Source organism: Sturnira hondurensis, unplaced genomic scaffold (genome assembly GCF_014824575.4).
Source record: "Sturnira hondurensis isolate 20B ecotype Veracruz unplaced genomic scaffold, ASM1482457v3 Scaffold0007406, whole genome shotgun sequence".
Lineage (NCBI taxonomy): Eukaryota > Metazoa > Chordata > Mammalia > Chiroptera > Phyllostomidae > Sturnira > Sturnira hondurensis.
The window spans coordinates 11,376,704-11,404,636 of NW_028080037.1; the positions used below are offsets into that span (position 1 = coordinate 11,376,704).

General features: G+C 46.4%; 1 protein-coding gene across 12 annotated transcripts in view; it reads left to right on the top strand.

Moving 5' to 3' along the window:
• Window positions 1-25,699, top strand: part of GIT2 (GIT ArfGAP 2) — a 47,918-nt gene extending 22,219 nt beyond the window's left edge. For 2 of the 12 annotated variants that reach the window (XM_037052285.1, XM_037052286.1), the window contains 8 exons: window positions 765-907; window positions 2,873-3,022; window positions 6,886-7,134; window positions 8,996-9,085; window positions 13,691-13,773; window positions 14,365-14,553; window positions 21,619-21,682; window positions 22,424-25,699. In XM_037052285.1, coding sequence (XP_036908180.1) covers window positions 765-907; window positions 2,873-3,022; window positions 6,886-7,134; window positions 8,996-9,085; window positions 13,691-13,773; window positions 14,365-14,553; window positions 21,619-21,682; window positions 22,424-22,636 — 1,181 coding nt within the window. In that variant the 3' untranslated portion in view covers window positions 22,637-25,699. Of the gene's footprint in view, window positions 1-764; window positions 908-2,872; window positions 3,023-5,555; window positions 7,135-8,995; window positions 9,086-13,690; window positions 13,774-14,343; window positions 14,554-21,618; window positions 21,687-22,423 lie in introns of those variants that run through there. The other 10 variants (XM_037052282.1, XM_037052283.1, XM_037052289.1 and 7 more) reach the window with 8 other exon arrangements.
• Window positions 25,700-27,933: the final 2,234 nt, after the last annotated feature.

Below are 27,933 nucleotides of genomic sequence, written 5' to 3' on the forward strand. Positions count from 1 at the left end.
CTGCCCCCTATAGACCATGCTTGTGTGTGTGTCTGCTGGGTCGTTCTTTTTTCTTCTTTCTCTCACTGGCATCCAGCCAACTAAATATCAATATGCCTGTTCTTTGAGCACCTAGCTTGTAGGTGCTTTTACACTAGGTGCTTTAACACTTTCCTTTTGGTCATTTTAAAAAAGATTTTAGTTACAGAGAAAGGGGAAGGAGAGGAGAAGGAGGGAGAGGAACACCGATGTGTGAGAGAAGCATCAGTAGGTTGCCTCTTGCACACCCCCAACCAGGACCTGGTCAGGAACTGTCGCCCTTTCCTGGTTTGCAGGAGGTCGACCACCCCACTAAAGCCACACCAGTCAGGGCCTTTCTGTCTTGACTGGACATTATCTTATTAATCACAGTTCAGCGAGCCTTAGTATAGCTTTATCTCCGCAATATGGAGCTATACTCTATCTCACGATTAGAAACTTGGGAACCTGCTTCCTTCATTTGAGTAGCTCCTTCGTAAACCACCTAATTATTTGCCCACATTTGGTGAGAGACTGAGAGCGATGCTTAAATCTCTCAATGCAGTTTATAGTAGGTTCGAGGCTGTATGTCTGGTTTATAACTTGCTCTGTTATCTCTATATTGGTGTTAATATAATACTGCTATTTCTGTCCTTTTCTTTCAGTCTTTTAAATGACTAAATCCAAAAATCCTCCCAACAGTTTTTTTGGGGGGGGGCGGTATTTTATTTCAAGCCTGAAGTAAAGTTATTTGCTTCTATTGATAGATAATGTGGAGCTCATACTAAAAACAATCAATAACCAGCACGGTATTGAGAGTCAAGATAATGACCAGCCAGACTATGACAGTGTGGCATCGGATGAAGACCCGGACCTGGAAGCCACTGCAAGCAAGGCACACAGGCAGAAGGTGAGGTGGCGCCCAGAAAGGGAGACCGTGCTTCCCGCAGAAATATTTTCTCCTGCGGAACCACTGGCCTTGTAAATCTCTTGCAGGCTGGCCCTGTGAAAGTGCTGTGGAGTTAAGTTCGGGTAACTAGCGAGATTGGGCCAGGCAAAGGTCAAGGGAGGCAAATAGTTTTAAAAGAGGGGGTCCTTGGTCCCTGAGTCAGTTGCTGAATCACAGAGCCCTGCTGCAGTTGTGACTTTAGAAAACTTATGAGGAGGGACTGGTGTGTTTCATTTTTCAACACGTTTACTGAGTGACTTCTCTGAATGATGTGCTCCTGAATGAGGTCTGATCTAGTTTCTTCCTTGGGAGGTTGTCACTGCCTCAGAGCAGAGAGAGCTGCATTCAAAGGCACATAATGATACGTGTCATGAGCAGCGTAAACGGGGGTGGGTGGGAAAAGGAGACACACTTGGTGCTAAAAAGCAGTATCAGGGGAGCCTTTGTGAATGGAATGGCTCTTAACGCGTCCTAAAGGATGTGTGGGTTTGGGCATGTGGAGAGGCAGGGAAGGGTGGTCTAGGAAGAGAGCGTGGGAAGGGGCATCTGGGGGGAAATGGTGATGTGTAGAGGCAGCCCAAAAGGAGTGGGTCCGAAAGCTGCAGCAGAGTGCAGAGGTCACACCATGAAGGAACATTACGCCAGACTGAAGAGCAGGGACCTTGGCAGGCAGTGCGGAGCCCAGGAAGCTTTTAGGCAGGACAGGAGGCAATGGCTAGCCATTTGGGATCCTCTGTTTTGGGAGGAGTGTTCTGGAGGGTCAGAGAGTAGAGGAAAGGAACCTAATTAGGGTATTCCCAAAGAGCTGGCCAGGCCACTTCAAGGCTGGGAGGGTCCAAATGGGAGAGAGGTCACTGTGGTAGACTGTGAGCCCGGAGAATGGGTAGCAGGGGTCTGGCTGGTCCACCCTTTGCTGAATTGCCAGGACTTGACCCAGACCTGCCCCACAGAGGGGGTCAGCAAACATCTGAGAATGGATGAACAGGAAGATAGAAAAGGTAGGCCCTGGCAATTAGTTGGATGTTTGAAGATGGGGGTCTAGACTTAGAAAAGATGTGTTGAGAATTTGCAGCTCACAGGACAGTGAGCATGGTGGTGCCATTGGCAGATGTAGGGAATGTGGAGAGGACAGCAAGGGTCACTTGTGTGAAACAACCCTGCCCAGTTCTCCCAGCGGTACCAGGTTCGCTCAGTGAGAGCGAAAGTGACAACAGGGTCCTCAGTGGACTGACGGCTTCCCACGCCTCTCTGCCCCGCACACTCGCTCCCTCTAGCTGAGCTCTGCCAGTGGCTGGAACGATCTCCCTCTGGACAGCCACTTGACTAATATGCTCACCTCCTGTAGGCTGTTGCTCACATCTCACCTACCGAAGGCTTACCCCAGACTGTCCAATTGTAATGCATCCACCATCAGCTCTACTTCGGCTCCCCTGCCCCTTAGCCTTCTCCGTTTTATTTACTTTCCACCACACGTACTGCCTGTCACACTATACAGTTACTCACTTTGTTGGATATAAATGTCATGGAAATAGGCATTGTCTATTTTATTTTCTTATATATCCCAAGCCCCTAGAACACGGCCTAATGCTTAATTAAAATCTGTTGGAATGAATGAATTAATGAAAGAATGAATAAAAAAGAAAAATGAGTAAGCAAGGAAAGGCAGACAAGACAGGTGCACTTTGAGAGTCGTCAGAGTTTTTTATAGCCCCACTGCCAATTCTGTTAGAAAGTGCCGACTTCAAATTTTTCAAATATTATATAACCCCACCGTTATGTTTTATTTTTGCGTTATCCTCAGAAGCCTTGATTTGGTTTGATTAACTTTGCAATCCAGCTGGCATGGTCAGTATTTGAAATTCTTTAGCTTTTAGTCTTGAATGTTATCTTCTCAGATTGTGAACGTTTTCCCCAATTTATTTTTAGAGCCTAGATTCAGATTTGTCAGATGGACCAGTCACTGTGCAGGAGTTTATGGAGGTCAAAAACGCTCTAGTGGCTTCTGAGGCCAAGATACAGCAGCTAATGAAGGTGAATAACAACTTGAGTGACGAGCTGAGAATTATGCAGAAAAAGGTAACATGCTACTAAATGCCAGGATGACTGACGCTTTAACCCCATAGAATAAGGAAGAGTCCCAGGCGCAATGCTTGTGGTCAGAGGGAAGGAAAACAGGTATTATAACAGACCTAAAAATCTTTGGGCCAAGCTGTCTTTTTGGGAGCAGTGTGTATTCGGATATTTCAGATTAAGTAGTTTTGGTAAGAAATAAATCCAGAGCAAGCCTCCCAGTAGAAGAAACATACAACCTATTAAGTGTTTGTGTCGGTTGTAGTAACCCTCGCACTATTCTGTGCTTGCTGGGATCCTGGATGCAACTCCGTGGATGCGATTCTCCCCATTGCTCATTGTACTAGAAAGAGCAGATGAAAGCCCTGGACAGGTACCTGTGTTTATCAGCACTGCACATCATACCCCACCCCACGCCACGCAAGGGGTGCTGTCCCTGTTCATCCTTATTCTAAGTTGTTGCTCACTCCTGCCCTGGTAGCCCTGTTCCACATCCCCACTTTTCCACTGGTACTTAACCACTAATTTATGGGGTCTTCAGAGTCTGGAGCAGGGCCTTCCCCACAGCAGGCTCTCAGTGAATATAAGCATTTTATTTGGACTAGTGAGAGCTGTACACTAGTAAGAAACAACCCCATTTGCTCAGCGTTTTCTTGTTTATTGCCTTTTAAGAGAGTAAGAGAGTACCATGGTTAATGGTAGCAAGTAATTTGCCTAAGGTAGGAATTATATATGTAATTTTTTATGAGGGTTCTTAGAAAAGGAAGTTTAAAAGTTCTAAATTCTGCCCAAAACTTTGTGGGTACTGCTTCCATCATTTAGCTCCCTACAACATGAAATTTTATAAACAGAAACAAAACAAAGTCTTTTGAAGAGCAGTGCTTCAGAATCATTATCAGGGCCCTGGCTGGCGTAGCTCAGTGGATTGAGCACAGGCCTGTCAACCAGAGGATCGCGGTTCAATTCCCAGTCAGGGCACATGCCAGGGTTGCAGGCCAATTCCCTGCAGGCCAACTCCCAGCAGGGGACACACGAAAGGCAACCATACATTGATGTTTCTCTCCCTCTCTCCTTCCCCTCTAAAGATAAATAAATAAATAAATAAATAAATAAAATCTTAAAAAAAAAAGAATCATTATCAGGAACGGAGGATGTGGTGCATTCCATTTGCAGCTGGGCCCTTTACAGCGGTGCTCCCTAGAGGGAGGCCGTGGAACTAGCACAAGGCCTGTCAGGGCGGTGCCGTGCAGTGCCCCTGCCTGGGCTCGGTCTGGGGGTCTCTCAGTATTGAGTTCTAGATCGTTTTTGAGACCTCTCGAGGTAAATGACTCTACCGCCTAGAAACAGAAGGGGACAGGAGTGCCTGCAGATCAGGCAGGTTTTAAACAAACAGGTCATCTGTGTTGCGCTGGCCCTGCCCAGGGCCGGTGTGCCGCTGAGAACAGCACAGACCAGGAGCCACGTATGCAGGGCTCGCACTTCCTTTGTCTTTTCTCAGCTATCTTTTGTGCAGTGAATTAGAGTTTGACCCAGTAGTTGAACTAATAATTTTGTTGAGGTGCCTTTTTCTGAAACATGCTGACTTTGCCACTGTAAATCCACCTGCTAAGCATCAATTTTTTTAATTCTCTAATGCATTTTTTAGTACTTATAGAAATTGCCAGAGATAACCTACCTCTGAAAGCAAATGTCTTGAGCTTCTTTAAGAAATGCAGAGTGAAATTATTTGCTGTTGCTCATGATTATTTTCTCAATTCTTAGAAAATGCTTTTGATTTCTGAAAATAATGAATTATCTGTAACTTTTCATTTCCTGTTACACTCCTTCCAAACAAAAAAAGGGATAGCCTGGTTCTTACTAAGATAAGCATCATTCAAGTTTATCTGAGGACATCTCTCTAAATTCAGAAAATACTAAAATTCTTAAAAATTGAGACCAGGAACTTGTGCTCATCAAAAAACTTGCAAGCAAAATCCAGACCGGATGTCTCAGAGACACACAAGTATTAAGATAAAGTTTCAGATTTCAAGGCCTGTCTAAACAACTCTAAGAGAAGGTTTTTACATAGATGTGTGACCAGACCCCCAGTCCCGAGTTGACAGGCCTGTATCAGTTATGCTCCTCAATCTTTGTACCCGACCATTTCACTTCAGGATATAGGTTCCCTAATACAGTCTGACTGGCACCTTAGGCCTGTCTGTATCCTGGAATGTAGGGATTTTCAGTGGCTGCTGGTTACTTCGCAGCTGCTCCTTCTTTGGAAGGGGGATTGCAGATCAGAGTTACACCCTGAAAGCCTTCCTGGTGCAGAGGCAGTCTGTCATTCCTTGGTGGACAACTCCTCGGGAGTGAGGGTGTTTCTCTGGCAGAGGCAGCAAGTCAGGCTTTCACAAAAGTTTGGTGCTATTAACAAAGTATGTGGAATATGTTTATTCAGCAAAGATGTATTGATTTTATTTCGAAGTTAGGTGAAGTCTTTTTTTATATATATAGTTGACAAAGTAGCGTGATTTGTATCTGATCTTTCACATTTTAACAGTTGCTTGGAAAAGATGCTAATTAATGAAGAGGAGCAGCCACTATTGGTGTATTTTTCGCAGATCGGTGCTTTATAAATAGAAATTGAACATAACTCCTAACACTGAATGGGTTTGCTATTGAGAAAGTAATGATCTCCTGGCGCATATAAGTTTGGTGCGGACCTGAGCCTTGGCCTTGGTGGGGTTTCGGTCAGATTTTACAGTCTCTGTCAAGGACTAGACAGCTGAACTCACACCACACCCAGCTCATAAAATGTCACAGAAGATGAAGGAACGCTGGAGGGGAAGGACACTCTGCAAAGTGGACTCAGTTAATTGCGTTTAAAATGCCAGATGCCAAAGAGTAACACGATTCCTTGCTGATCTCTAAACTAATTCATCAGACACCGTGAAGCAGCCCGCATGCGAGGAATGGAAAGAGCATTCAGGGTCTCCAAGTGACAGCCTCTAACTAAAATGGGGTGGCGCCAGGCAGATTAGAGTGTTTAAAGCTGACACCACCATGGCGGCAATTTTGGGTGGCAAAGCCAAAGGAGAGCGAGGCCACATATTCTGGCTGTGACTGGAAGCTGACCAATCACCAGAGGGAAGCGAGCCTGCTGCATGGAGCATTCGGATGAAGATTTTAACATAGTTCAATAGGTCTTCAGTTTTCTTTGTGATATGTTAATATAGCAAACGTACCATGATTCAGTTCCCTCTATTTTTTAAAAAGTGCTCTATTGTTTGGAACCTCAAGGGTATTATGTAATAAAAACTTGTTGATCATAATTTTTCTTGTTGGCGTTTTGGGAAGCAGTAGTTGATCTGATTTTTCATAAGCTGAACTTCACTGTCTTTCTTGCTTTGCACAGCAACTGCAGTAAGTTTTGTGCTGCTTCCATTGTGTCTGCCGGCATTTTTGGCATTTGCAAATTGCGTAGGGCTCATTTGAAAAGCAAGTTACCTTAGCGGTGTCTTAATGATCTCCAGTTCTTGCTAGAAACAGCTTTAGGATAATCCAGAGTTCAGCCTGCCTGCATACATTTCCCAGGCCCGCCATGACCAAATTTTAAGTGGTTAAACGTTTCATTTTTGCAGAGACCAAACTGCAACTTTTCCACATTCAGAAATTAAGCTGTTTAACATGCCTCAGTGATGAAGTGAGTTGATTGCATTTCATTCATTCTAAAAGATAGAGTTCTCATTTATAGTTGCCTTTTACTTTCAACTCAGCCAGTTGTTACTGTTCTTGTTGTTTAAAGCTGGTAGTTCTGTGCATTTATTTGGTGTTTGCTCTTTCTGCTTGCTATTGAAAAACACAGTCCCACTGCCAAACATTTCTTTCAGCTTCAAACACTCCAGAGTGAAAATTCGAACCTCAGGAAACAGGCTACAACCAGTATCTATCAGGTGCAAACTGGTCCTGAGCACACAGACACTCCCAACCACTCTTCATTAAAGCGACGTCCGTCTGCCCGGGGCAGTAGGCCCATGTCCATGTACGAGACGGGATCAGGTCAGAAACCATATCTCCCAATGGGAGAAGCGAACCACCCGGAAGAGAACAGGACGAGACTCCAGCCTTTCCCCGCACACGTAAGTAACACCACTGGCGCTTCCGCTATTCACTGTCCCGCCTGACTCCTGCATTGCCGCTTCTGAACCTGCAGATTGCCGTGTCTTCCCGTGTCAGATGGGCTGTGAGCGTTGTCATCGTGTTTGCTGTATTAATGTCTCTACAGATGATTACGGAAGCACTGCAAACACGCAGGGCCATTCGCCAAATTTTTCCAGCGAGGCTGGGGTTTCTCGTTCTTGTTCAGCTCTCCTTCCCATTGTCTCCCTAGTATCCATAATATCTTCCCCAGCCAGCCAGTGTTGGAATTTTTTTTAAAGATTTTATGTATTTATTTTTAGACAGAGAGGAAAGGAGAGAGAGAGGGAGAGAAACACCAAAGTGTGATTACCTCTCGCACACCCTCCCACTGGGGACCTGGCCCGCCTCACCCCAGGCATATGCCCTGACTGGGAATCGAACCAGTGACTCTTTGATTTGTAGGCTGGCTCTCAATCCACTGAGCCACACCAGCCAGGGCTGGATTTTTTTTTTTATAACAAACTTGCTTCTCCACTTCCAAAAACAAAAACCAATTGTAAAGGTCACCAGCATAAGTGCCATCTTCTTTGAGGTATGTGCCACTTTATAAACTGGAGCCCTTAGAATCCCAGGTACCTTCTCTGCTGGTTCCACTTGAGCAGGTGGCGTCTGTGCTCTGGACGCACGGGGTAGGTACGGAAGCCCCAGCTTCTGCATGTGTGGCCAGTGTGCCTGCTTAGTTAGCTTCTGCCTTCCCCACCTCCCCTCCGTGGAGAAGGCAGGGCTTTGTGATTTCACAGGAATGGGGTGTAAAAACTCTACATTGATTTTACAAGTTTTGTATTCCAAAGATTGAAGATTGTGTTCTGTAACAGGCGACTAATATCTTATGTTATAATGGGATTAGTATTGTGAAGTTTTCACACACTGTATTTCTTTCAGATTGGTTTATTTTAAAACTCTGTTTTGATAAAATGCGACATTTTGAACTGATGTTATGTTTTTTTTAGAGTAATAGTAATGTTTATCTTTTTTAATGTTATAGTTATTTTTCAGTCAGATTTCATAGGAGTTTCCAAAAGATTCCCAGAGTAAATCCAAAGTAAAGGATATGTATAACCTAATAAATTAAACCGCAGTTTAGTTTTGTCCAGCTTTAATGTGGTAAAATTACAGTGTTGTTATATTGTAATTGGGAGTCCATTACAATGGACTTTTTAAGTTGTTTGGGCTAAACATTCTAAAGCAATTGATCTGATGCATTTGGTATAGTGGGAATGTCATTAAACTAAGTTAAGAATCTTATTTTTGTATTACTGAAAACAAAATTTAGGAAAGCTACTTTGTTAGTTTTCATAGTGTGCTTTTTTATTTTAGAAACATTTAGAATATAAAAATGTCATAATATTGCAAAATTAATTTTATGTCTATTAAAAATAGATTGTTAACATATACCAACTTTTAATCATTCATAGTTTCCCATTTCATATTATCTGTCCTGATTAAAAAACAAATATTTGTTTGCAGTTATTTATTTTTTTAAACTACCAGCAAATTTGACAAATTATGCTAGGTATTATCTTTACCCTTATAGAAAAAATAGTTTTATAAATTTAAAATAACTTCCGGGAAGCATTTCAGTAAGGGATTAAACGCCGCTGGTCATCTGTGTTGGCGAGGCTAGTGTGCCGGCCAGGCTAGCGTGCCGGCCAGCCGCCTGCAGCGGAATCTCAGCCCCGATCTCAACAGCGAGGAGCTTTTCAGGACTCTGCTACTGAGCGGCCTGAGCAGAAGCCAGGGTAGGTGGTGGGGGTTTTGTTGTTTGTCTTTTCCCGAGTGTGTTCCTTTTTCCCCTTTCAGATTGGGAGGAGTGCGCTTGTGACCTCCTCTTCGTCTCTGCCTTCCTTCCCCTCCACACTTTCCTGGTCCAGGGACGAAAGCACCCGAAGGGTTAAGTACACTCTGAATGGTCTGCTCTCTGGAGGAGGGGCCGTGCTTCTGGGCGCTTTGTGTTTCTGGTCCTCCCGTCCCTCCTGTCCCTCCTGTCACTAGCTAACTGCCCTCTGCCCTGCATGAGGCAGCATTTCCCGCTCGGTGTGTCATGAGCACAGCAGTGTGCATGGGCACGCGCACACGTCTGTAGGAAGCGGCCTCCCTTTTGTCTAACTCCACGTTACTCTGCTTCGTGCACTATTTAACAAAATCCACAATCTACCCTGTAATATTTATTCTGAGTGTACTGTCATTTTAAACAATCAGAAAATTAGCTGGCTGCTGGTTTAAGTTGAATATTGTACTAGGGCAAACTCAAATTTGTTCAGAGCTTCAGTTTTCAGATCAAAACTAGTATATGTGGACCAACTGAAATACTAAATCATGCTTTATTTTTTTAACTTAAACATATTTCACGTTGGCACCCTACATGACAAGCCAGGGTTTTGCTGCATAAGCTTAACTTAAGCACATGGAGGAACTGGAGGTGTTGGCTGCTGCTAGTATGAAGCTGCTCTCTTTATCAGTTGGTCGAGTCCATCTTTCTGTTGTATAATGACTTTCCCAGTAACAGTACGTGATTTAGGCAAGCTCCTTTTAGGAGAGCCAGGCAGCAAGTATTTGTTAAGCACCTCCTCCATATCCAACTGTTTGGTAAGTCAGCAAAAGGGCCCTAGGGACTCAGGGGACATCCCTGCTCCCAAAGGCACTGTCAATTTAAAATATACTTCATGCATGAAGAGGACATGATGACAAGCTGGGAGAGATGTGGAAAGAGCACAGGCTTTGAAGGTCTGCAATCAGGTCCTTACTCACTGTTTTGTTTTTTGACAGAAGGGGAGTGTAACAAGCTGAGAAGAGGGAAGGAGGCTGTGGGTGCAGGACCACCTTTGTAGACACGGTGGGATATGCAGTGGGCCTTTGTCCATTTCCTGTACATCAGGAGGACTGCCAGAGCCATATGGCCCATCAAGGCACTTTGGGGGTTCTTTTCTGCAGTTTTGAAGTAGTCTGTTAAAAATAATTCTTGCTTTGTGTTATACTTCAAGTCTTCTGAGAAGTTCTTAAATGGAACTGCATTTTTTTTTACTATGATATGTCATTTAAGCTAAGGGACAGTTAATAGAAATGAAACATTTCATTTGCAATTTTAATAAGTCAAGTAAACTTTTGTCCACTGAAATGTTTTTAAAAACCTAAGATTTGTTTTGGTAGTTTTGGGGATCACGGCAAGGACTGCTTGCTGAGTCGGAGCTCCCCACAAAATTAACAAGTCATTTAAAGTGACAGTTCTGAATGTTCCTGAAAGCTTCAACATGCGTTTAGGTTTTATGGCATGTCTATATTCAAAAACATTGCAAATCTGCTAAACAAACTGAACCGGCACCAGCTCGCTATGCGGCAACTTCTCTATTAGCAGCTTTGAGAGAGCAGCACTTTTAACTCATGGATCTTACCTCTGCATGTTGACAGTGATTTTCAAAAAATTAAATGCTGGCTAATTTGAAATGCTGTGCGTATGTTTTTGTTGACGACAGTGAAGGACTTCATTTGGAAGTATGTGATTTCCCGGAGAGTGACTGCCGTTCCTCTCTTTCAGTGTTGCAGAAACATACCCCGAATAACGCATATGCTCTTCTAAAACGTTTAAATGAAACTTCGTACTTTTGATCATTGTGGGGGTGGTGCCTTGGATTTGTAAACGCCAAGTTTACATCAAGGAGTGCAAAAAGATTCATCATAAAAATGTGGGATTTTCTGGGCTTAATTCTCTTTTCTAGATTTTTCCACTGGAGCAGCTCTGGGTGAATGTTCCAGAATAATTCTTCAAATGCAAATTTTTTACATTACATTTACGTAGATGTGTATGTATGCATGTGCACACGCAGCCGTGTGTGTGTGTGTGTGTGTGTGTGTGTATAAAAACTAAAGGAAAAGAAACTTAAAGATTGGTCAGACCTTCCCTGTGAAAGGTAAGACGGGCTTTTGTTTTTGTTTTCGTTTCGAGATCACCTCCCGAAGAGCCTGACCTCACTGTTCCCTGCACCGGACGCAGTGCCCGCCTTTGGTCTTCCATGTAAACCTCACGTAGCCAGTAGCTCACTTCACAAAGCCAGGCCAAAATAAGGCAGCAAGTGAGGCACAACTGCTCGCCTGTAGAAGATACAAACAAAGGGATCTTAGAAGTTACAGTCCATTTTACAGAACTGAAACCCTCCATATGGCTCTAAGCTAACACTTATTTGCCAGATGAAGTTGAGTGGGTAAAGTACAAATTTCAGGAGCCCAGCACAAGTGTCAGGTGGCCAGGACCAATCAGAACATTTGCGTGACATGATCGTGGGAACGTGAAAGATCTCAGCAAACAGAGAAAGGCAGCATTTGCCCTAGGAGAGGAGAGAGAGGCCATGGGGATAGTAAGCAAAATGTAATGTGAATGAGGAGCCTCCCCATCTGGGGGCTGATTGCCTTGCCTGTTCACAGAAGGGCCTTCAGAGAGCCAGGCAGCATTACCAGGAAGGAGCAAATAGGTTTTATGTAGACCTTCTTAAAACTGACTTAACTCTAAAGTAGCCACTCTTTTGGATGAATTATAGGGTCTCCATGGGTTTAAATGGTCCCTTAATTTACAGTTGACCCTTGAACAGTTGTGGCAGTTAGGGGCACTTTGCAAATGCGATGTGTGACTACCAATTGACCCTTGAACAACAAGGGTTTGAACTGTGTGGGTCCATTGAACTGTGCAGCTCAATTTAAAAAAATTGCATGTAAGTGGCCATGGCTTGTGTGACTTAGTGGATTGAGTGCCAGCCTGCAAACCAAAGGGTCACCAGTTCGATTCCCAGTCAGGGCACATGCCTGGGTTGCAGGCCAGGTCCCCAGTAGGGCAAGTGCAAGAGGCAATTACACATCGATGTTTCTCTCCCTCTCTCCTTCCCTTCCCCTCTTTCTAAAAATAAATAAAATATTTTAAGAAATTGCATGTAAGTGGACCCACGCTGTTCAAACCTGTATTCTTTTTTTAAAAATATTCATTTAATTTTAGAGGGGAAGGGAGGGAGAAAGAGGGAGAGAAACAACAGTGTGTGGCTGCCCCTCCTGTGCCCCCCACAGTGGGGACCTGGCCTGCAACCCAGGCATTAGCCCTGACTGGGAATCAAACCAACAATCTTTTGCTTCACAATCGGGGACTCAATCCACTGAACCACACCAGCCAGGGTGAAACCTGTATTCTTTAAGGGTCAACAGTACAGCTGTATCTTTAGCCACATTTTATTGCAGCATTAATAAAATTTCTTGGTCACATGTTTGATTAACTTGGACTAAATTCAAGTTATAGAGCTGGAAATAGCTTAGATTTGTATTTTGCAAAATAATAAGTTTAAGGTTATTTTTTAAAAGAGTTTATGTATTTAAGAGAGGGAGAAGGGAGGGAGGAAAAGAGGAAGAGAAACATTGATATGCAAGAGTCGTCTCTCATCCACCCCTTGTTGGGGACCTGGCCAGCAACTCAGGCATGTGCCCTGGCTGGGGATTGAACTGGTGACCTTTTGATTTGCGGACTGGTACTCAGTCCACTGGACCACACCAGCCAGGGCAGTTTAGGTTTTAAATCGGCTTCTACTGATTTCTGTTCTAGATAAAGAACTTCTCAAATATTATGGGTAAAATAAATACTAAGGGGAAACATTTTTATTAAACACTTAAGCACTAATACAGTGCCCTTCAGGGGAACGTGGTGCTCTCCAAATTCTGTCACCCAGAAGGCCCTAAACTCAGTGCTGCCATTCACACAAGACATGCTTGGCATTCCTCTTTTAAATCTCAGTTGCACCAAATCATTATATTTTAAGGGCTAGGTGTAAAACTGATAAAAGTGGCTGGAAACTAAGTGCCACACTGGGTTAATCCATTTTGGTTCAGAAACAACGTGGCAATGAAGTAGCGATGCTGGTTTTCTGGTGTCGCATGTACAAACCACCTCTTGAGGGTTGCTCTTAGAGAGCCATACGTGTTTTGAGCAGCGGTGATCCTCAGAGCTCCCGGATGGAACACCGGAGAGACCAGCAGACCTGGATTCTTGGTCCTGTTTTCTGCTGACTCTGGCCTTGGGTGTATCGTTTCCAAATGGACCCTTCGTTTTCTCACCTGGGGTTAGACTAGAGGATCTGCAGGCAGCTCCCGGCACGGCAGGTCTGTGAGTGTGCAGGTACTGGCGTGTTTGCTATTTAAATGTGTTCCCGGGATAGGGTAGTTAAACTCATTTTCCTTAGAGGACTGCATGTGGCTCTGTCGCCTTGTGTGTCTGTGTTAGTTTGTACCGAGGATCTGTTTATGGAGTAGCTGCCAAGCTAAGAAGAAAATGGTACCAAAAGGGGAAGAAACCATTTCTGGATCCATTGTTCATCTTTTACTAAATTTTCAATAAAGGGTAGCCCCCTGTCCCAGATGAGGTCTGGGCCATAAAAGCCATGTGGCCTGATAGGTTCTGATTCCTGGGGAAGCCTTCCAAGAGGTGTCTCAGGCTCCGAACTAACGGGGGACACCTTTTCTCTCTCGTAGGCATCCAGACTGGAGAAGCAGAACAGCACACCTGAAAGTGACTATGACAACACTCCCAATGACATGGACCCAGATGACATGGGGTACATCTGCAGGAAGGGTGTACCTGGGGTTGGGCTCTTGAACCAGAGATCTGGCAGGCTGTGGTCAGGAAACGCCCTCTTATCTATTTTCATTATCTTCGCCCTCTTTTCTATTTTTCAGACCCATTTTTATTTATTGACTTAAGGTGGGGGGGGGTAGGGAGAGAGAAACATGGATTTGTTGTTTCCCTTATTTATGTATTCATTGGTTGATTCTTGTATGTGCCCTGACTGGGGATCGAACCCAAACCTTGGCGTATCAGGACAGTGTTCTAACCAACCGAACTACCTGGTCAGGGCAGGGATGACTTTATAATGGCACACCCTCCCCGTTCCAGTTCTTGCCTCCCTTTCCCCATCTGCAGCCTTTCTCTAAGAGTCATAATTTCCAGCCCCGTGGCAAAGGCAGCAGCCTCCATGTGAGCTGGGGCTGCTGCTTGAAACCCCCCCGTGAGTCCCCTGCCTGGCAGGACGAAGGAAACCACAGAAGCGGCCTGCTGCTGCGTTCAACAAATGCAGGTGCAGGGGCTCCTAGAAGCAGAGGAGCTGATGGGCGCCTGTTACATTTAGCATCTTCTTTGACATTCACAGGTCAAGCAGGAAGGGAAGGCAGAGGAGTATGGTGTGGCAAGGTGATGGCTCAGTACCCGATACAGCAGAACCCGCCACGGCCCCTAGCCCCCTCCTCCCCAGCACCGAAGACGTCATCCGGAAAACCGAACAGATCACCAAAAACATCCAGGAACTCTTAAGAGCAGCCCAGGAAAATAAACATGACAGGTAAGGGGCTTCAAAGTCCTGCCAGGAAGAATGTGTACGTGCCCAGGAAGAGAGATGCTGCTCCAGTGATGACGGGGATTTTTCCCCCCCAAGGCCCTGATCTTAAAGGTTTTTGAAAAGTTCAGATTTACAAAGTAGGCTTAGGAACAAATTGGTGTACTTGGTGTCTCCAGTTTTTCATTCTTATGACGTACTCTGGAAAGCAGAGTCTCTCGAAATAGAGCTGCTGCTGGTTGGGGTAGAGGTAGTCCGGTTCTGGGTGGAGAAGGGAGAGAAGCTGCCGGGAGAGAACTTGCACTTCCCACTGCTCGGCAGCGCTGCTCCCTGTGGCCTCCTTAGCTGGGAAGAAGTTTGCTGACACAACATGTATTTTGAAATGAACCTGATTTCGGGTGTCTCCTGCATGTGCGTGTGCTTGTGTGTGTGCATGCATCTGTGTACGAACGTCTAAGAAACAGGTGGTTGACAAATGAAAGTTGATCGGATCACCTTCAAATAACTGCTCACTCTGAGAAGAGTCATATCTGGCAGAGTCACTTCTCACCATAGGAAGGGGCTGGCTCTTGTTCTAACTCATCCTTCTCTCCTCTGAGAACTTAAGGTAGGTTGTTAATTTTTCATGAGGCTGGCCTGGTCTAGACTCGGTCATGAAACGTGACTTATCATTCCATTGAGTTTGGTCAAAGAAAGCAACAGTTTAGTCAAAACCCAAGAACAACCTCATCCGTTTTATTAGGTTAGCGAAGTTTAGGCCCCTCAGTGGCAAACTGCTGTTCGTGCCTGGCACCAGTAAAAGGTGTTCAAGGACCACAGCGCTGCCCCTTCTTTCTCCTCCAGCTCTCTCCTCCCACGCAAAGGTGCACCGGAGTCTGGCGTTCTCTGCCCTCCTGCACTGGCAGGCCAACCTGCCCTCTTTCTGCCCCGCCCTGGTTTACACGGCGCAGACTTCTCCGATGCCGTCGTTTCCCACTCGGTAGGAGAGGAAGGGTCAGTGTTGAAGGATCAGAGTTGGGGTCAGTCTTTATGGCTGGACCGCTGGAGGGTCCCGAGAGAAAAGGACGAGCCCGCATAGTTTCCCAGGCTCCTTCCACGAAAAGCCCATGGCCGTTCACCTTCCTCCTTCCCGGGGCGTCCTCTTTCTCGCACGCTTGCATGCCTCACATGCCACAGGTGCTTCGTCCCTCTCCTCCCCAACTCCGCTGTCCTGTCACTAAAGCAGAATGTCCCTCAGCTTTCCAAGTCCAGTCCTTAAGTAATCTTGGTCCCGAGATGCACTCCTTTCCCAGTGCCCCGGCTCCGTTTCCCAGTGGGCCGCGCTTCATGTCCTCCGGTTCAGAAGTGCCATGCTTGGATTTCAGACTTTAAAAAATACTTCGGTTGCATTGTTCTCTTTGGTAGTTGTCAAAAAAATAAATATCTGCCCTGCAGCCGTTTCTGACCTCAAAAATCACAATATGGTGCTTGGTATAATTTGGGAAGTTTTTTTTTTTTAGTGTACAAATTTATTCGATAAATGTTATGATCTGATTTGTTTTTTTAATATTTTATTTATTTATTTTTAGAGAGAGGGTAAGGGAGAGAGAAAGGGAGAGAAACATCAGTGTGTGGTTGCCTCTCATACCCCCCCACTGGGGACCTGATCCACAACCCAGGCATGTGCCCTGACTGGGAGTTAAACTGGTGACCCTTTGGTTCACAGGCCTGCACTCAATCCACTGAGCCACACCAGCCAGGGCTGATTTCTTTTTGAAGACCATGAGAGAATGATGAGAGATTTTAATCATTAGCTCATTTTTCTTTTTTTTTTAAGTTTTTTTTGTAGTCTGTAATTTTATTTATTTATTTATTTTATATATAATTGATTATACCATTACAGTTGTCCCATTCCCCCCCTTCACTACCTTCCACCCTGCACACCCCTTCCCGCACCCTCCCCCCAGTTTATGACCACGTGTCTCAAGTTCTTTAGAGTCTATATTTCCCCTACTATTCTTGCCCTGCCCCCATCTATTTTCTACCTACTCTCTATGCTATTTTCTGTACCTTCTCCCCCCTTCTCCTCCTCCCACTCCCCTGTTGCTAACCCTCCATGTGTTCTTCATTTCTATGGTTCTACTCCTGATCTAGCTGTCCTCTTGGTTTGCTTTTGTTTTAGGTGTGGTTGTTAATAACTTTGAGTTTGCTGTCCTTTCACTGTTCATATTTTTCATTTTCTTTTTCTTAGATAAGTCCCTTTAGCATTTTATACAATAAGGGCTTGGTGATGATGAACTCCTTGAACTTGACCTTACCTGAGAAGCACTTCATCTGTGCTTCCATTCTAAATGAAAGCTTTGCTGGATAAAGCAATCTTGGCTGTAGGTCTTTGGATTTCATGACTTGGAATACTTCTTTCCAGCCCCTTCTTGCCTGTATGGTCTCTTTTGAGAAATCAGCTGACAGTCTGATAGGAACTCCTTTGTAAGTGACTGTCCCCTTATCTCTTGCTGCTTCTAGGGTTCTCTCCTTCATTTTAATCTTGGCTAATGTAATTCTGATGTGCCTTGGTGTGTTCCTTCTTGGGTCCAACTTCTTTGGGACTCTCTGAGCTTCCTGGATTTCCTGGAAGTCTATCTTCTTTGCCAGACTGGGGAAGTTCTCCTTTATTATTTGTTCAAATAAGTGTTCCACTCGTGGCTTTCTTTCCCCCTTCTGGTACCCCTATAATCCGGATATTGGAATGTTTAAAGATGTCCTGGAGGTTCCTAAGCTTCTCCTCATTTTTTTGAATTCTTGTTTCTTCTTCTCTGTTTGGTTGTTTCTTTCTTGATTGTCCACTCAAGGGAGTTGTCCACTCCCTTGATTTGAGTCCCAGTTTCCTTTCATCACTATTGGTTTCCTGTGCATTTCCCTTCATTTCAATTAGTTTAGCCTTCATATGCTCCTCTAATTTGTGACTATAATCAACCAGTTCTGTGAGCATCCTGATCACCAGTGTTTTGAATTGTGCATCTGAGAGGTTCGCTATTTCTTGGTCGCTTAGAGTTATTGGCTATGGGGCTTTGAGTTCTTCTTGAGCCATATTTTGGACTGTTTGTGCCTGTTACGTGTGAGGAGCGGAGCCCTAGGTGTTCACCAGAGCGGGGCCACTCAGTCGCTGGGTTGTGACACTGTATGTGGGGGTGGGGTCAAAGAGAAGCAATGGCTTCTCTGCTGCCCGTCTGCTGCCTCCCGCTGCAGTGCCACAGCTGCCACCATCACCAGGGCCCGCGCGTTTCGTCCCACTGCACGCGAGTGTGCCACCGCCGTCAGCCCTCCACCACTGGATTCGTCCCCTGAGGCCTGCGTGGTCCGTCTCACTGTGTGCAGTTGTGCAACTGCGGTCGGTCTACGCTGCCTGCGAGCCTGGGTCGGGGCATCCTTCCTGCCCGACCCTGCTCCGCTGCTGGCTCCGCCCCTCTTACTGGTCCCGGTTGAATGGTTCGTTGTTGTCAGACTTCCATATAGTTCAATTTTCTGTTCTTTGGCTGTGTCTTTGTTTACTAAACCTTTGTTGTATTCAAACTTGGTTGTGGGAGAAGGTACAGTGTTTCCACCTATGCCTCTATCTTGGTGGAAGTCCTCATTTTTCTATATTAAGCCAGAATTGGTCTGGAGAATTTATATTTTACAAATTATTTGATGTTCTGTTAAAATCTCTGGTTATTTACATACTCAAGACACTTTTATTTATAGCCTTGCTTTGTACAAAATAAACCCATGCCTTTTCCTTTTGTTTTCTCTTCTTGTTGACTCATTGCTTGTGCTTATTCTAAGTAGACCAATAGTCCATGTAGGCACATTCAGGCTTGGTTCTGGTCCCCTGGTCCAAGCAAGCTCCCCTCAGCCCCTGACATTCCCGCAGGCTGGGTGTGACCCCGGAGCGTACAGTCTTGCTCCCTGTCTGTCTGTCTGTCTACTTGTGTCTGTCTCTCCCTCTCTCTCTTACACACACACAGTTACACACAATTCAGGATTACTACATATAATGCACGACAGCCTTTATCAGGAACGGTAACAATTTGAATTGTGAACATGAACTCCCGCTGATGAAGGAGGAGGACTTTCTCATTAACCTGCGTGTGCTTTCTGTAGTGGCGTGTTGAGGACTTTCTGAGTTATCTTACAGTGAACGAGTCTTGGAGAAATCTCCTTAGGAAAACTTTCCTCTCTTCCTAGCAGGGGGAAAGGTGAATTATACTTTTGGATCAAAATGAAAATCCTAACCAGCAAAACGTAAAACTCTTAGATATGGTTCTCAGTTAATGTGATATTAACGGACAGAGTTTCAAGGAACATGTATGGGTGTTACAGGGCTCACTGTGGACATTGCCTTTTTCTCCCCACGTCTCTGTGACCAGATGGGTTGTCGCTCCTTGGAGTTGACGAGTCAAATAGGCCCTCATGCGTCAGTGTTTTTGTTTTTATATCACGTGTGGCACCAGCTGCTTACAGAGTTGGGAGTGAGGGTTTCCCACTTGAAGGCATTTTGGGTGATACAAACCATTTTCTTGCTTTTTTATTTATTTATTTACATATCTTTAGAGGGGAAGGAGAGATGGAGAGAAACATCAATGTATGGTTGCCTTGGCCCTGGCTGGCGTAGCTCAGTGGATTGAGCACAGGCCTGCGAACCAGATGATCGCGGTTCGATTCCCAGTCAGGGCACATGCCTAGGTTGCAGGCCGGTTCCTTGCAGGCTAACTACCAGCAGGGGATGCACAAAAGGCAACCATACATTGATGTTTCTCTCCCTCTCTCCTTCCCCTCTAAAGATAAATAAATAAATAAAATCTTTTATTAAAAAAAAATGTATGGTTGCCTTTTGTGCATCCCCTGCTGGGAGTTGGCCTGCAGGGAACCAGCCTGCAACCCAGGCATGTGCCCTGACTGGGAATCAAACCTCGATCCTCTGGTTCGCAGGCCTGTGCTCAATCCACTGAGCTACACCAGCCAGGGCTACAAACCATTTTCTTGAAATGTGATGGTTTCATTAATATAAAATGTAAGAAGTCTTTTTTAAAAATATTTATTTATTTATCTTTAGAGGGGAAGGGAAGGAGAGAGGAAGAGAAACATCAATGTATGGTTGCCTCTCGTGAGTCCCCTGCTGGGAACTGGCCCCTGCCGGAAACTGGCCTGCAACCCAGGCATGTGCCCTGACTGGGAATCGAACTGCAATCGTCTGGTTCGCAGGCCCATGCTCAATCCATTGAGCTACACCAGCCAGGGATAAGAAGTCTTTTTCTTAATAAGATGTTTTTTCAATTACAGTTTTACATTCAATATTATTTACATTCATTTGAGGTATATAAAGCATAGCAGTTAGACATTTAGTTCATTCACAAAGTGTTTCCCCCGATAAGTGGAGCACCTAACCTGGCGCCATATGTGGTGACTAAAATGTAGGCAGTCTTTGTTAAAATAATTTTGATACTAGATTTCTTACAAAGATGAAGTACAGAGGTTGCTAATGACAATCTTGAAGCAGAAGCCAACTTCATGACTTAAAAAATGGAGGAAGAATGTTACTCGAAGGTTTAAGTACCAGGATAGATGCTGAATGGCATTTGGTTTTGTCTCTTAGAAGGGAAATTTTAAGACGCAGCTATGTTCTTGGGTAAGGCCAAACCTTTGTATTCATACCGTATTTCCGAAGGTGCTGAAGCAGGCTCCTTAAGTGCTTTTCCCATGTCCATTTCCCTCGTGGGTCCTGTGGGTCAGTTCTGGAAGCAAAGCTCTGGCCCAATGGCAGTGTAGAATCCAAGAACTGTCACTTAAGTCTCAAATCTTCCAGTTCTCATCAGCTAAGAAGTTAGAATCACCAGTCATCACTGGAAAGAGGCTTCTTGCTATGTCAAAAAAAGTGCGACTTCCTCGCCCCTGATGCCAGGAGCAGCCTGTGGCGTGGCGGTGAGGGTCCCAGGCTCGGAGGCGGCATAGCCAGGGTTGAGCTCTGTTCTCTCAGCAGCTGTAGGATCTTGGCCAGGTTCTCTGCCTCTCCAGGCTTTGGTCTCCTCATTTGAAAAATGGGTGTCATAGCAGTACCAACCTCAGTGGGCGTTGGGAGGATGGCGGGAGCCTCTGCAAAGCACTGAGAATGGAGCGTGGCATGCGGTCATGCCCCCGAAGCCTCAGCTATTGTGCTGTCACCTCAGGGGCCCTTAGAGGGCCCACAGCCTGGGAGGAGGGATGAGGCCAGGCGGATTTAATGCACTTTGTCGCCTTTGAGTTTGTCAGCAAGCAAAGTGCTGACTGTGCTTGTAGCGCTTTAGCACAAAGTCATGGCAGCTTTGCGAGAAAGTGGGTAAGTGACTGAACTAGTGTATGAAGCTGATGTCAGTGTTTCCTCTTTGTCCAAAGTAAAGCTTCCGACATCTCAACAATTCAGACACATTCGATGGAAGGAATTTAGAAATGTCCTGTGGTTAAAAGACTTGTGGGTGTGGAGGAATAAGCTTCAGTTCTAAATATTATGTTCTTATACTTTGCTGTTGACGTCTGTGGCCTCTTGTGTGGAAATCCTTGTTTTGCTTTCAAGAAATTGGGAAGATGAGACATAAATGACCAACTTGAGGAGGTGCAAATATCTTTACAGGCTGTTTGTGGCCACACCTGGTTAGTAGTGTGTATTGTCCATTTCATACCTAGAGACCGTTTCTATCACATTGAATGGCCTAGCTTTTAAAAATATTTATTTATTTTTTATTTATTGATTTGAAAGAGAGATTTATTGTTCCTCTTTATTTGTGCATTTATTGGTTGGTTCCTTTATTTGCCCTGACTGGGGATTGAACCCACAATCTTGGCATCTTAGGATGACACTCTAACCAACTGAGCTACCCGGCCAGGGAAGAGTGAATAAACTGTAAGAAAGGATGGGGGGACCCTGATAAAACCAGATGCCTTCTGTTAGTGTGGGGTCCACAGTGGGCTAGCCTAGGCCTCAGCCCCTTCATTAAGGGAGTGTAAATGGAACCTGTGACTGAGTGTTCTCTGTCTCTGAATTATTTTATTGTTTTAATAACCTCTTCAATATTCTTACAGTTATATTCCCTGCTCAGAGAGGATACATGTGGCTGTTACAGAAATGGCAGCATTATTCCCCAAAGTAAGTCACTTCCTTTTTACTTGGTTCACATCCTTTTACATGAAGTACAAGAAATTTCTTTATGACCTCGATATTACATTAAACTTTTGGTAGCACACAATGTCTTAAATCTGCAGTCATATAGGGCATTGAAATATTTTTGTTCTACATGAATATTGCTTTTTTTAAAAAGATTTTATTTATTTATTTATCTTTAGAGGGGAAGGAGAGAGGGAGAGAAACATTAATGTATGGTTGCCTTTCGTGCGTCCCCTGCTGGGAGTTGGCCTTCAGGGAACTGGCCTGCAACCCAGGCATGTGCCCTGACTGGGAATTGAACCGCGATCCTCTGGTTCGCAGGCCTGTGCTCAATCCACTGAGCTACACCAGCCAGGGCTGAATATTGCTTTTAATAAGACAAGAATGTCTGAGCCCAGTGCTAAAAAGCCAAGTAATAATAGCATAAAATTTTATCTGGAATATTTCACTCAAATGGTTTAATAGTTTTTCAGAAACTGTCTCAGGATAGCACATACTACTAAAGTAATACTGTGTGCACTACGGCCTTTGAGGCATAGTGCTTCAGCATCTCTCGCACCGTGGGGTGTAAAACTTGCAGTGTTCTGAGAACCCCATTGAAAAAGTGCAGGACAAAACTGCTGTTCACCCTGGAACAGTTGAAGTTGTTTCTGGAAGGATGCTTGTTCCTGCTTTGGGAGGTCCAGCTGCGTTTCATGGCCAGCGGCTGTGTTTTTTGTTTAGAAACCCAAGTCCGATATGGTGAGGACCTCCCTTTGCTTACTGAAGTCCAGTGCCTACCAACTCCAGTCAGAGTGCAAGAAGACCCTCCCGGGGGACTCGGCCTTGCCCGCGGACATCCAGCTGGTCACGCAGCAGGTCATCCAGTGTGCATACGACATCGCCAAGGCTGCCAAACAGCTGGTCACCATCACCACCAAAGAGAACAACAACTGAACAGGCGGAGCGCTGGCCTTGCGATTTTCTAGGCTTTTCAAAGTCCGGTTACAAATTGAGACATGGAACTGTTCCATTTTTACCAGAAACAAACATTTAATGAAAGTTTTAAACTTTTTTAAAAACTCAGTATTATTTTTGCATGTTTTCTAACAAATTTTCAACTATTAATTTAACCCACTTGCCTTATTTTTGACCGTGAGTTACTGATCATAGACATCCAAAAGCATAGCTGCATTGTTGCAAGTTTGTTACAACTTTTCCAGTCCTTAAAACTCCCTGCCTGTGGTTAAAACTGTAAATGATATGTTTTAGTAAAACATTTTCTTGAGAGAGTTGGGTTAAAAAAAAAACAAAAACATTATCTGTTCCCTACCAAGCATTGTGCAATAAGTGAATTTTCCCACCAATCACAAGACTCTCTAAGTTTGGAGAATCTCCAAGCATGAACGTAGACACAGGACTGTGCCACTTTTTAAAAATGGCGTAACGATCTCTCTTGGAAGGAAACAATGAATTGCCCCATTTCTTTTACCTGTTCTATCAGATGTTCTTTAATTCTTCTATCTTGATCTTCAGTCCGTTTCTATTTTACTATCATCCCGAAGTCTCCGTGGCATCAGATAAGTACCCATCCTTCACGTCGTGTGTCATTTGGCCACGTCCAGGAGGGGCACCACCATGCCCCCCCGACGTGGGCTGCCGCTCGGCCTTAGCACAGGAAGCCAGCCTCGCATTCGTCAGCCCCGTGGGCCACAGGCTGCTCCCTGCCACTGCGCTCCTCCCTCACTGCCCTGAACCGCAGGAAGGGGGGCGGTCTGCTCCCTGGCCTTGTACTGTTCCTCTCCCCTGGAACCCGGTCCCTCCCTTAAGCATGTAAAGCTTTCTCACATGACCTGCTTTGCACAGCTTGTCACCTTTAAGGACTTCTTGTAAGGTAAGATGTATACTGTCAAGTTTATTTCTTGTCCATGATCTTGCTGGTACTTAAATATTGGACATCAGCTTTCAAGATGTCCTTAGAGGGTATGTTCTGGTTGACTACCAGCTACCCCAAGGCTGTGAAAGAATACAGGTTGAAGTTCTAGAACATGCTGAGATTGTTTTCTGAGTGGCTAAGGAGCTCTCCCTTGTTCGCAGTGCTAACACGTATTTCCTGTTCCTGCTTGTTCCCGCTGTTTTGTGTGGGGCGGCTCAGACCCTGACCGAGACCAGAGGCAGTAGGGAGGAAGGAGGGGGAGGCGAGCCTGGTGAGGGGCCGGGGCAGGGCAGCGAGGGAGCCTAGGGCACACCCAGCGGGCGCGGCAGCCCACAGCTCCCTCAGGCTGCCATGTGGAGAAGCGGGTCTGGGGTGACCAGAGTTTTCTTTCTCAAGAGACTCCAGAAACCTGGATGTTTTTGTGTGCCATCTCTCTGTTTCTAGGTGTTGGCGACTGAACTAAACATTCTCCCAGCACACACGGGTGAGCTCTGGTCGCCAGGCTCACCGCCTCTGCCCTGGCATCCCGTAGACTGTAGTGTGAGGCCCTGGCTTCCCTGGTCACGCCTGGTTTAATGTCTGAGCCTTACCCGTGATGTGGCCACCCTGTCCTGTGTCGACCTGTCCTGTGTTGCTTTCAGTCCTCCTCTTACCCAAGTGTTCTGTCCCATAGTGCTCAGTCACACACATGAGGAAGTCAAAACAATCAAAGTTGCCTAAATACATGCTGGAAATCCTGTCCTTTCACAGAACTGTTTGACTCAATCCCTTTATAGCTTGACCGTAAACTGTCACGAAAGGAGCACCTTGCTGACGTTGGGCTTACTAACACACTGTGCGCGGGTGCTTCTTCCGGGCTTTGCTGCACTGGGGAGCTTCGGGAGAGGGTCCACATCTCCGGAGACTCGTCCACTCGGCTTGCCTGCACAGCCCTAAGTGCCATGCTCCTGTAAGAGGCCGAGGGGATGCCTTCTCCAAGGGTGTCTTCTAACTTAAGTTTAAGCTCCGTCTGCAAACCTCTTCTGCGTGCTGTGCACTCTTGGCTGTCCCTCGTCTTTCCTGCAAACACCCGCCCTCTTGTTGCCCCACTTGCGGGGCCCTCAGGAAAGGCCTGGGCAGCCGTCTGGAGTTGGTGCCTGTGGCCTCCTGGGGAGGACAGACGGCTGCAGAATGAGTCACCCACAGTGGGGGAAGCGGGGTCTTCGCCTGAACTCAAGGACCCGTGCCCCAGAGAGAGTCAAGGACCGTGGGGACCAACAGCACAAGAACGGCACGGAATTTGCTGTCCACCCACAGCGCCACCACTCTGGGAAGGAGTTCCTGGGCAGAGCCGCACTTGGGGATCGGAGGGGGCCTGAGGCTTCCCGCTGCCTGAGCACCCCACACGCACGTTGCCTGGGCCTCGTCTGCGATCCGATGTCTGGGGTTCCCAGGTCCCCTGGGCAGATCGCATCTTGTCTGAATGGTGGTTTGCCGCTTTTGGAACATGGGTTCCATAGCCTTGCACTAGTGTCTGTTACCGTCCTTTTCTTACCCTTTATTCTCACATCCCCACCCCCTCCCAAAGCGGGTAGGACAGAGGTGCACTTTACAAAACTGGCACTTGTTGAAGAGGAGACAGCTCCCCCCCAAACTCCTTTAACTGACATCATTTTCTGCCTCGGAACGCAAATAGTTCCTATTTGCCAAAGAACAATTGGGCCCAAAGATCAAGTACAGCATTTCATGTCATTGAACTGTACCTGCACAACTCGGGAGCTGTTGTCCGACTCCTCAAGTGAGGTGAGCTGCAGAACCGGGAGCGAGGCCAGCGTGTGTCTGTCCACAGCAGCCCTGAGCTTTCCAGACCTGCCGCTTCCCTCCTTCCCTTGTCCACCCTCGTTGTTACAGAAGGAAATGCTGCATAGGAAAAATGAAATGCCTTTTATTCAGATGTGTTTTATCTGTGTCACCCTGGGTTCTTTAGTTGTTTTTCATGTTTATTGTACATTCTATTCCTGTAAGTATTGTACAACCCTGTAAGCGTTGTAAAATGGTTTCAGAATTTGTGCCTGCTAGTTACGCAATAAACGGGCTCTATAACAGGTGTCTTTGCAGTGATTCAGTGTTTCCCGTCAGCTGGGTGATGCTTCCGGGAGCTCTGTCAAAGCTCCGAGACAGTTCTCCCTGCCGGCCCCATTTTCAACGAGACAGCACTGAGTATGCCTTGCCCAAGGCACGCTCTCAGTTCCCAGGAGTCTTGTCCTTGCCCATCCTCTGTAGTCAGCAGGTAGCTTTGGTAGAGGAAGTCCTGCATCAGTCAGGGTATCAGTTGCAGGCATCTAATCACGATGTATTCACACCTTAACTATAATTTTTTAAAATTCATTGAAAGCTAGCCATGCACAGGTGCCCTTACCTCTTACCAGGTGATCTGGTCATGGGGTTAGTCTCTCTCTCTTTAAAAATGTTCATTTATTGATTTTTTAGAGAGAGGATGGGAGAGGGAAACATCGATTTGTTTCACTAAATTACGCATTAATTGGTTGACTCTTGTAGGTACCCTGACCAGGGATCGAACCTGGAACCTTAGTTTATTGGAATGATGCTCTCACCAACTGAATACCCGGCCAAGGCCTAAGTTAGTCTCTTACGGCCATCGGTCTCTTTTTATCTCTCAGAGCAAGGCTCATTGTGCAGATTCACCTGGGGACTGTGGAAGATAGCTTTGTACCTGGGCTCCTCGGGGCCACCCTCAGTCCCAGTAGTTGTCCTCTGGGAGAGGTGACTTGGGGCTCTTACTCCCAAACAGAAGGAGAGGTGGGGCAGGACCTGGTCATCACAGGTGCCTTTCCAAGCAGGAAGTGTAGAGGAAGACAGAGTGTCCTCCCTGTGGTCCAGGTCAGACCCAGAAGCACCTCCCAGGGCAGGGCTTGTCCAGTGAGCCAGCCTCTGGCGCCCCTCTGCCCCCCCACCCACCCCATCCGAGTCTGCAGCTCCAGGGTGGGGCCTGGGAGTTGCATCTCTAACAGGGGACGCAGAGGCTGCTGATCACGACCACACCCTTAGAAAAGCAGTGCTGTGGACCCGTTTTGGGGGCCCCCTTTCCCACCACGCAGCTCCGTGCGTTTCTGCTTGTAAACATATTTTTATAATAATTCTAATTGCAGCTGACACTTACCAACGATTTACTCTGCACCAGGCACTGTACTGGGTTCTGCATGCGGATTAACTCCTTTAACCCTCACTGCAGCCCTGCGAGGCAGGAGGGGCAGTTCTGTGGCGCAGATGCAGTGCGCACTGGAGGAGCGAAGTCCCCCATCGAGGGAAGAGGGGACATGCGAGTTACTGTTAGTCTAGGTCGGTTGTCTCTGATGAGTCTAAGAGAATGTGGCCTTGTGGGGAGGTGAAGCCTACGTGGCCCTGACGTCTCTTTAGATCAGAGGGGGCCAGTACGTGACATGAAACTGTGAATTCGTGGCTTCATTGGATACATGGGGCACAGGCTGCTTGTGGCATGAGTGGAAGCTGTGTCTCTCCCTTGAGCCCCAGGCACTGGGACCCTCCAGAAGCCAGAGCCCCTCAAGGTGTGTCAGACTCCTCCATTGTTCTACATGGGTAATGTGTCCGCTTTGCATGGAGCAGGTCCCCAGGGGAGGGGCCACTGGGGACAGGAGAGGCGTCGTGAACCCTAGCTTCCCCCTGTCACCCCACCACCATCTTCCCTCTCCGACACCTGACCACCTGGGCACCAGACGACTGGGCTGCCTCCCCAGCCCCCAAGCTGCCCACACACCCTGGGAACTGCCCAGCCCCGTTCCTCTCGTTCCTCTCTGAGGGACCACACCTCCTCCAAACTCCCTCCGCTCACCACTCCCCAGCCCCTTCTCTTGTTGGGATTCATCTTCCCCTCTTTCTCTTTTCTTTCAGGATCCCCCCCAACCTTCCCCTCCCAGCTCTTGTAGCAGGGACCTCTCTGAGTCCTGCCGCCCCTCCCTGCCAGCTCTTCACCCCCTTTCCAAACCCCCAAATAATTACCCCTCACCTTCTCTCTCAGCTTAGCCCTGTAAGCCCTGTCTTCCCCCAGGTCTTTGTCACTTCCTCATGAGCCCCCAAAACACAGCAGCGAAGTTTTGAAATCTCACGCAGACCTCCACCTCCAACCTGGATCTAAGGTTGGCCTCCCAGTCTCCCCTTCACCACATCTGGCCATCTACTTCCCTCTCCCAGCCCTCCCTTCCCCAGGAGCCCCCTCTTTGAACACTTCCCCACCCCACCCCCACCCTGCCCTATACCTTTCAGACCCAAGGGCCTGCATTAACACTAGCACTCGCTGTCG